Below are 10884 nucleotides of genomic sequence, written 5' to 3' on the forward strand. Positions count from 1 at the left end.
GTTCTACTGTAATTATTTATATAATAAATAATTAATTATTTATGAGATTTGAATTGTTTCTAATTGAGCATTTAAGTAAATTTTAACAGTTTTTAACGCTTCTTTCAAGAAATTATTATACCAGTAGTGGTCAAAAAGTCATTAACAGACGGAAAAACTTAGATTAGATTCATTAAATTAATAAATGTAATAACAACGTTTATTTTCCTTTGCAGGATGGATGGTAAGCAAAGAATTTTGTAAAATAATTTAATTATTTTGTAAACAATGTGTAACTATTTTGTGTGTGAATTAACTATAATATTCTTGGCCAAATTTTTAGTAACTTTTCTGCTTTTTAACAAAAAACAGATATATTTTTTTAAATTTAAAAAAAATTTTTTGAGAAACTTAAATAATTAAAATATTAACAATGTCTTTGAGGAAACGTGTCTACAAGACATTTGCAACGTTTAATGGGTATGGTTCCCATGCTTTTTTTTATTACTTTAAACATTTTCTTTTTAGATTTACTAGTGTGGTCGTCTTTACACATGTCATTGCATATAATTTGGATTGAATTTAGATCAGAAAACTGTCCATGCAATAGAAAAACTTTCACTTGTGATGCTAACCACGATTTCGCAGTTCTGCTCATATGTTTTGGGTTATTGTGTTGAAAGATTGTTGAGCCATCTCTGAAAAACATCTCCTTTAGCAAATAACAACATAATCTTTTCTAATATTTCTTTGTATGCATGTTGATCCATGTGATGTTTAATGTGATGGATTGAACCTTCTCCCTTACTGAAACATCTCCCAAACCATCAGAGATTTGCCATCTTCACTGTTGATTTAATACATTTTGGGTCGAATTCTTCGCTAATTTTTCGTCTCATATACGTTTTCCTATCACTTCAAAACCTATTGAACTTTGATTAATCACTCCACAGTATTTGTCTCCGGTGTTGTGATGCCCAATGAAGGTGTGCTTTTGCAAAGACAACTCTAGCCTTTACAGACACAAGCTGGTTTCTTCTTAGCATACGCCAAAAAGAAAGAAATTCATTTAAATGACGACGTATGGTCCTAATCCTACAAGAAATTGGGAACTCTGGAACGTTTCCCATTCCAGAGTTCCCAATTTCTTGTTTGATGTCGGAGGAAGTAAAAAAAACTGACCTGTTCTGACAGTCTTCGAATTTTTCAATCCATTTGCTCATTGGTAATATGTAGCAGTCCAGATCTTTGCACATGTTCCCAATTACTCTAAACCTGTAATGATCCGACTTTTTCAGGTAATTTTACTACAGCCTTTCTTTTACTCTTTCTGTAATTAGAGAAATTTAAACCTTCATTTCTTAACGCTCTAATTAGTAATCTTGTTTTTTTTAATAAATATTTTTAGCTATACCCATCTAAATAAAAAAAAAATATTTATTACTTTATACAAAATAAGGTAGATATTTTATTTGCTTTAAATTTTAGATGAAATTTTTAAAATTTATCAGTGTTGCTAAATATTTTCTCCATGCATTATCTCACACACTTTATTACAGAAAGAAATTCTTAAATACAAAATAATTCTTACCTAATTTGCATTTTCAAACAACGATGGTTATTTAATATGCTTTTAATTTGCATTAGATGCTTATCAATTAACTTCACATTTTAAAACTTTAGCAACACCTTAATACTTTATATAAAGTTTAGGCCCCTCACCACAACCAACTTCATCGTTTGCAAATTAAATGATCTAGTTCTAATTCACTTCGTTTCTAACATAATTATTAATAATCATCATAATAATGTATTTACGTAGTGATATCATACGTGAATAATTTTCAATTTTATTTATGACATCATAAAAAGTCATGTTTGACAGTATTTATGACTTAACTTATCGTATTAAGTAAGAACAACAAACAGGTTGTGTTTTCTTCGTATAAATATATACAAAATTTATTTATTTTGTAAAGTAAAACTTTCTGTTGTAATTGGAAATATAAGTCCATTTATTGAATAATTGTCTGTCTTTATTTCAGATTTAATTATTTTAAAAATTACTTTGCACATGACTTAAATAATTAATTAACTGAAAACTATTTTGTCTTAGTAAATATGAGAGATTATAATTATGAAAATTTCATTGATATTTTTGCATCACGAATGATTAAGTTTATATTGTTCTTTTTACAATTACAAGTGATATTTTTAATATTAATAAAATAACATACACATTAACATTTTTTTTTCAAAAATAAAATAGATTTGTTATTTCTTTATTTGTAAGAAGTGTTTTTTTTTTTACTTTTTCTAAGAAAGATAAATGAGAATTCGTGTGTATGGACTTACATGTGGTCTTAATCCCAGAGTAATGGTGCATCATAGCCTGCATTATGCATCTTATAAGAATTGATTTGGATCTCATTAGGAACCATTACGCTTCTTAGTTTGCGATTTCTTACTTCGATTAGATATAATGGTTCTACAATAAACTTTACTTTTTGGTTAATAAACTAACAACAATTTCTTCAACGTTTGTTAACAAAATCTACTACTTAATGCAAGAATATATGACCTTATTTTAATTTTTTAAATCTGTAATTATGTTTTTCAAAATTACACTTAATAATAATACTAAATTACATATACAAGACAATTTTTATGATTATTAAAAGACGTTGGTTCAAATCTGATATATTTTTATACATGTATCTTGGATTCTTTCAAAGATTTAAGAATTAATATTAGAACTTTCACTAAAAGGTTAACAATAACATAATTTAATTATAAATTTATATTAATATCATACTTTCTTATTAACTTTTTAAAGTTATTAGACATAGAATTTTTTTTTCTAAATTAATGTTATTTTGTATAAACTTAATTATTATATAATATAGATTTAAAATTAAAATGATGATAATTTATGTAATTAAATAATTATTTTAATGCTTTAACTTGATTAAAATATAGTACATTATTATTTTAACTATAAAAATATATTTAAAACATTAAAAATTTGTATTTAAAATAAATTATTAAATGTGTAATATAAATTGCTTTGGTAAATATTTGAATGGCATAAATTATGAAAAACTTTAATGAATTTATTGTTTAAACCTTGACATATCTTACCACTTAATGGTAAGTTACATACATCATGTCATGTCATGCATTATTTGATCATGGAAAGCTGAAATTTTCTTTTTAGTAGAAATCATTTTCATCTATTTTTATTAAGAATTACAAAAATAAATTAAATAATTTAAATATTCTGTAAGAAAAGATTGAATTGGAGTGAGATTCGAACCCGCAACTTCTGCAACACATCTTCACAACAAGTTCCACTCCAAATCAATCTTTTCTTTCGGAATATTTAAATTATTTAATCTATTTCTAATTATTAAATCTAATACAATACAGCGCCTTGATCTTCTATTTTTAGTCCAAATAACGTAATATCTTTTTTATAATTAATTAGCCATATTATAGCCTATAATAATCCGGCGTTATCTAATGATTCATAATTGTTAGTTTTAAAGATTTAACCTGTATTAAAATGATTTTATTACACTTACACAAACACACACAAAGCACACATGTATAGTATAGTATACTCGTACATACAGTAGAGCATCGATTATCCGACCCCCGATTAACCGTCACCTCGGTTAACCGACCGTGTTCTAGTCGGCAAATTCAAATGTCCGCTAGTGATGTGGCGCTACAATATTTGGCTATGTCNAACTTAAAAACTTTTTAGTCGCTATTGTTTCGAAATATGACATTAATAAAAAAATATCCCATATATTTTATCAAACTAAAATGAGTGAGAAAAACATTCGTTACATTTATCAATTAAGATTTTTTTAATAAGATGTAATTTAATATGTCACATCTGCCATTATATTTTGTATCAATGTTATTTACTTCGATTCAATTTCATTGCAATAATGTGAATGTACTAGAAATAGGTTAGCTGTATTTGTGTTAACATTAAAATTATGAAAGGAAATTTGGATTATTCTATGGCAAGAGTAGAAACATAACTTTCGTTTATATATAAATATATTACGGAAATCCGTTATTAATTAAAATTTTGAGAAATTCATTAGAGAAATTTAATAATCATTACCTGAATTTTATTTATTTAGTTATTTCATTTTTGATAAAAAAATTTTCCTTGATATTTATTTTTCAGGGAAATAATGTATTGTTTTTTATCAAAGTGCTTGCAATTAGCCATTGTAAACGTTCATTGTTCAATTGAGTAATCGGAAATTCTTAATGGAAAAATAATAACTTTATAATGGATAGTTTTACAAAAAAGTTTTTGAAGAAGGTTAAAAAAAGTAAATAAAAATATAAAATTTACTACAAGAAACACGTTATGATAAGTTGAAGTTTTGACGTATTTTTGTGTATAATAATTATAGAACTTGTACAAAACCAGTCAACGGCCTTAAATTAACATAATAATGGATTTATAAATGTTGAGTGACATTAATTCTTTGGATTTAATATTTAAAATTTGATTGTGACAATCACTTTAAGAATTACCCTAATTTTTCACATTAAGTTATTTGCAGATATATAGTCATAAAACCAAATAAAACGAGCAATTATTTATTGTGACTTCGTCACAATGCCGGCCTGCAATTTTTAATCATATTTTTAATAATTTTTTTTAATTTAAAATATACGCTCTCCACCTCAAATTAGTAGTGTCTTACCCCTGTACATCATACTCTTCCTTTAAGAATAGAGTCGTGCGGGTCATCTATCTAACACCTTTCAGGGGAAAATGTTTGAATTGAAATAACGTGACTTTCGGTATAGACCGGAAGTTTGTATACAATTTATCTGGCCCTCCTGCTCCAATGTTTTCTATATCTGGTCTCGTCTTTCGTCTATTTTGTTCTCGAGATTAAGGAGAGAGACATACAGACAGACAGTGGGATTTTATAGGTCTTAACTTTTAGAAGATTTTTAAAATATAATAATTGTTTAAAATGGAGTCAAATTTCTTTATATTTTGTGAATTTTATTTTAAAATGCACAAATGTTTTTACTTTAAAACACATTTTTGCTATATTTTATAAAATTTTATTATTATTATTATTAATTTTATGATGCATGCGACTAAACTTATTTTCAATACATTCCAAACTACATAAAACTATTTTTGTAATATTATATTGCATGTCAAAAACATAAACCGAATAAAATATTCTCTGATTTTCCGAATCAACGCCATTATCTTCAAGAGAGTACTTTTTAAAACTAGTTTTTTTTTTCGAATTGAATATAAGAAGACTTTACCATTTATTTCTTATATAAATATACTTTTTAGCTTTATAGAATATTATAAAATATTAAAATAATTTTATATGCATAAAACCGTGAATTGTTAGAAAAAATAATCTACGAGATTTTTTAAAATATTTTTATGCTTTTTTGAAAGTACTAGAGCGTTATCTTTACTTTTTCTTTATATACTTGACGTTAAATAAATAAATAAAAATGGATGAAAAATTAAGTCAATGCAAAATAATGTGTTAAAAATTTAAATTTTTAGAAATAAATTTATAAATATAATTATTTTGATAAAATATTATCTTAATGAATTAATATATTTTATTATTATTATTAGTTTTTCATTGCTTTAAATACATTTAAATGTCTTTTCACTTAAAAATTTAAATGGCTTCTTTCATTAATTCTTTTCATAAATATTAAAGAAACTGTTATCATTATCGTCTTAATTCTTTGTTAAATGATTTCTTTGTGCTAAATTCTCCATTTTTTCCATTTATTTTAAATTTTTAATTAATTTCAAGTGCTTTGCGACAAAACAACAAAATATATGTTTAATTTTATTCTCAGGGGTTAAGTCTGATTAAAGTTTTCATTAATTGGATTTATATAATAATAAATAAATGAAATAAAATGCTAAAATAATGATATTACTTTTCAAATTATTTGAGATGTTTATTTAATGGTGATTAATCATAAACTTACGCTATTATTTAGACTATTGATTACATTAGAAACCAATTATGCATTGCTTAAAAGTAATTGATTTTGTTTGATTTTCGACAAAGATATTGTAATAAATTTGGATTAAACTACTGATATAAAGCATCAAAGTTTTCCTCGTTTTCTTCCTCTAAAATTATCACTGACGTTTGTCTGAGGTTTTATTAATTAATCTGAAGATAATCATTAGAACGATCGGTAATTAAGTAAAACACTTAAAACTAGCTTTTTGTTTATTTCTGAATGACACGAGACGAATGAAAAATGATAATACGCCTCTGCCAAAACAATCTTCGAACGCATTGGAAGATAGAAGTCACATGAATGCAACGTCACAGGAGAGAGTGTGTATATGCAGCGTTTAGGAAACACTCGATCGCAGTGACCGAGAAAACTTTATTGGAAGTGTGTCAGTGACAGTATCTGTTTCAAAAAATAACAATAACAATGAAGGAATTGACGCCTACTACAGGAGTGTTTTCAATTAATTGCGATGGAAATATACTGAATGTGACTAAAGCTAAAGAAGAACTCCTCAAGTTATTAATGAACTCGACTATTAGAAATTGTATCAAATCAATTTACAATCAATCATTTCAGTTAGGTCTGCCGCCAGAATTAGACTTGGGACCTAAGAGAGATCCATTAACAACTGTTATATCTATGACAATAGTGTACGCTTTAATATTGGTTGCCGGATTAATAGGTAATATTTGTACTTGTGTAGTGATATCTCGTAATAAGTACATGCATACAGCAACTAATTATTATCTATTCAGTCTTGCTATATCGGATCTTCTGTTATTGGTACTAGGATTACCACAGGAGATGTATCAGATATGGGTGAACTATCCTTATATATTCGGAGAGGAATTTTGCATATTTAGAGGACTCACTTCCGAAATGTCTACTAATGCTTCGATTTTAACTATCACAGCATTTACTGTAGAACGTTATATGGCAATATGTCACCCTTTAAAAGCGCATACTATGTCAAAATTAAATAGAGCCATCAAAATTATCATTGCTATCTGGTTATGTGCAGCAGTTTGTGCTGCTCCACTTGCTGCACAACTAGGAATTATCTATTCTGAATTTAATGATGAGCCCATTCTTGAAAGTGCTCGTTGTAATATTAAAAGGGCATTTAGTCATTCGTTCGAAATATCGACCTTTGTCTTCTTTATCCTACCGATGACAGTTATTTCTGTTTTGTATGTTCTCATAGCACTCGAACTTCGTCGTACGTCAGTTGTTAGTCGTATCAACTCGGAAACATCTTCAAATGGAGTGACAACTCCGTTGACAAGAATTAAATCTAGAAGGAAAAAAATACGTTCAAATAATCAGTCATCTAGAAGAGATGTTGTCAAGTTGTTAGGTAAGTCTCAATTTATGAGTATTATTATTTAATAAAAAAAATGGCTTTGACCTATAATATCAGGATAAATAAATGTATCGTTTTATTATTAAAAGAAATAAGAACAATAAATTAAATAATATGAAGTAATTGGCGCAAAATTATTCAGGATTATTTTTTAAGAGAAAATTATTTCTTTGTGCATAAATATATATATAATTTAAATTTGTAAGAAAATAATTTTTATAACATTTTTAATGACAAAGTTTGAATTTTATAAATCACTACACAATAAAATGTAATAATAATTAAATTGCTTTATTAAAAATAACATTTTTCAAGACTTTTTCTAAAAGAAACCATTTAAAAATTTCTATAGAATAATTTTAATGATTTCTTTTAATTATTAAAATTATTCTATAGAAATTTTTTAATTGTTTTAAGAAAAATTTTAAAGCATAATGAATCAATCAAAACACAATATTATTATTATTGAGTTTTAAAAAATTACATTTTGTTTTAATTGATTGATTTTTATTATTTTTAAATTTTTTCATAAAACAAAATTATTCTATAGAAATTTTTAAATGATTTCTTTTAGAAAAAGTCTTGAAAAAAGTTATTTTTAATAAAGCAATTTAATTATTATTACATTTTATTGTGTAGTGATTTATAAAATTCAAACTTTGTCATTAAAAATGTTATAAAAATTATTTTCTTACAAATTTAAATTATATATATATTTATGCACAAAGAAATAATTTTCTCTTAAAAAATAATCCTGAATAATTTTGCGCCAATTACTTCATATTATTTAATTTATTGTTCTTATTTCTTTTAATAATAAAACGATACATTTATTTATCCTGATATTATAGGTCAAAGCCATTTTTTTTATTAAATAATAATACTCATAAATTGAGACTTACCTAACAACTTGACAACATCTCTTCTAGATGACTGATTATTTGAACGTATTTTTTTCCTTCTAGATTTAATTCTTGTCAACGGAGTTGTCACTCCATTTGAAGATGTTTCCGAGTTGATACGACTAACAACTGACGTACGACGAAGTTCGAGTGCTATGAGAACATACAAAACAGAAATAACTGTCATCGGTAGGATAAAGAAGACAAAGGTCGATATTTCGAACGAATGACTAAATGCCCTTTTAATATTACAACGAGCACTTTCAAGAATGGGCTCATCATTAAATTCAGAATAGATAATTCCTAGTTGTGCAGCAAGTGGAGCAGCACAAACTGCTGCACATAACCAGATAGCAATGATAATTTTGATGGCTCTATTTAATTTTGACATAGTATGCGCTTTTAAAGGGTGACATATTGCCATATAACGTTCTACAGTAAATGCTGTGATAGTTAAAATCGAAGCATTAGTAGACATTTCGGAAGTGAGTCCTCTAAATATGCAAAATTCCTCTCCGAATATATAAGGATAGTTCACCCATATCTGATACATCTCCTGTGGTAATCCTAGTACCAATAACAGAAGATCCGATATAGCAAGACTGAATAGATAATAATTAGTTGCTGTATGCATGTACTTATTACGAGATATCACTACACAAGTACAAATATTACCTATTAATCCGGCAACCAATATTAAAGCGTACACTATTGTCATAGATATAANCAAAGATTACGTTTCAGTAAAGATAAATTGACGTTATAGAAAGTGCTGTTTCTCCTTCTCTATCTTTCCATTCGTTTTGCTACGTTGCGATTGATGATATGCAAATTGTTAAATTATCTAAAATTAACCATAAACCGAATAAAATTAATTTAAATATTCAAACATGGAATGATGTTGATACTTAATCTATTGAATTTTCTATAATAACTTGATTTGGACTAAGTAAATGTTTTATAATTAGTTAAAGAGACTCTCTTATTTCATTTTTTTGTGTGTATGTATAATACACAATTGATAGAATAGTAGAGGATAAATCACTACTGTTTAAGAAAATACTTGATTTTATTAGAGAAGGCAGAATAATATATCAATACATTTCCAGATATTCGTTGTTTCTTTATTCTGTTATAGAAGAAAGGTTTCAATTGATTAATCATGATTCCTTGTTGGTTTGTGCAGCTGGTAAAGTTCCAAAAAATCTTGTTTATTTCTATTTTATTTACTATAAAGATCAATATAGATATGAAATATATGTTCTTGAAAATAATAATCGTTCCTTGTATTTATTTAAACTGTGAAATAATCTTTAGGACATTAAATTAAAATTAATTTTAATATATTAAAATATACTAAGATTGATATAAGTTACATATATATATTGAAGATGCATTCATTTTATCTAGGAGCGCATATTTTTAAATCCTTTCCGCTGTAAGATTGCTATACCAAGTTCATTTATAAACGGTAATACAAATATATATATATATATATAACTTCTCGTTTATTTAAATTGAAAAAATGCCATTCCACATTCCAAAGTTTAGAATTTGGTTTTGAAAATTGCTTTGCACTACTATATTAAATGTTGAAATAATTTTCTCTAGGATTAAATTTTAAACGTTTATAGATTATTTAAATATTTTATTTTATATTTCTAGTTTTTAAATTACTTTTTAATTGTTTTATTGAATATTTAGAATGTTAAGGTATATCTAACAGGAAATGCGTGTATTTGAATGTTTAAACATGATGCCTTTGCAAACGTTTGTGTTACAAGTCAGAGTAGACTTAATAAAAATTTTTAAAATAAAAAAATAAAAATTGAACAAAAATATCGATTTTTAGATTAAAACTTTATTCTAAAAAATTTGCATATATTTAAAAAAGAATATAAAAGCGTGGAACATAACATTTTATAGCTGTAATTGGTTTGGAAATAATCTCAATTACTATGGAGTATAATCAATTCTCATTTTAATTCATTCTCATATGATTGTATGGAGTTAAATTAAAACCTATTTTTATGAGTAAAACTAACATTAAAATGTTTTTTTTTTAAATTTTAACTTTATTTTAAAAAAGAAGTTTATATTATACACGTATAATTTATTTATAAATATAATTACATTGTTATAATAAGTCACATAAGTATTTTCTACCTAAAACGTTTCACAATTATTCAAAATTAAGAGGAAAATGTGACACTTCTAACATGACATTAAGATTTAATAGCTTCATTTATATGCAATATTTTTTTTCTTACATTTAAAAATTATTTAAACTAATTTCTTTAGTTAGTTTTAAACGTAGACACGTAATGGATATAATTACAACACAAAGAAGTTTTATATATTTTAAAGTGTAATAATTGAATTATATAAATTTTTCTAAATGTTTCCTGCTCAATATCGTTTATAATAATATTTTTATTGAAATAATTCAGCTTTTCAACTCACGTCATAAAATTTTGCATTCATTTATATCGGATTTCCGCATTATTCTAAAATTTATAGCCGAAAGGTTTATATTATATAATATAAATCTATTTTAATAAATCAACTAAT

At 25.3% G+C, this 10884-nt stretch overlaps 2 protein-coding genes across 3 annotated transcripts in view; one reads left to right on the top strand and one right to left on the bottom strand.

Annotated features, from left to right (window-relative positions):
* Positions 1–10884, top strand: part of LOC111627062 (pyrokinin-1 receptor-like) — a 105670-nt gene that overhangs the window by 1275 nt on the left and 93511 nt on the right. Inside the window, exon 1 of one of the 2 annotated variants that reach the window (XM_023370610.1) lies at positions 6202–7405. The exons of the other annotated variant lie outside the window; for it this stretch is intronic. Within the exon in view, the coding sequence (XP_023226378.1) occupies positions 6472–7405 (934 nt within the window). The 5' untranslated portion in view covers positions 6202–6471. Of the gene's footprint in view, positions 1–6201; positions 7406–10884 lie in introns of those variants that run through there. 2 annotated transcript variants of the gene reach the window in all.
* LOC111627064 (pyrokinin-1 receptor-like) lies at positions 8281–9049 on the bottom strand. The gene has a single exon (XM_023370614.1). It carries the CDS (start codon positions 9029–9031, stop codon positions 8282–8284), a length of 750 nt encoding a protein of 249 aa, XP_023226382.1. The 5' UTR covers positions 9032–9049; the 3' UTR covers position 8281.

Source organism: Centruroides sculpturatus, unplaced genomic scaffold (assembly GCF_000671375.1).
Source record: "Centruroides sculpturatus isolate CEXI.00-Female unplaced genomic scaffold, Cexi_2.0 scaffold417, whole genome shotgun sequence".
Lineage (NCBI taxonomy): Eukaryota > Metazoa > Arthropoda > Arachnida > Scorpiones > Buthidae > Centruroides > Centruroides sculpturatus.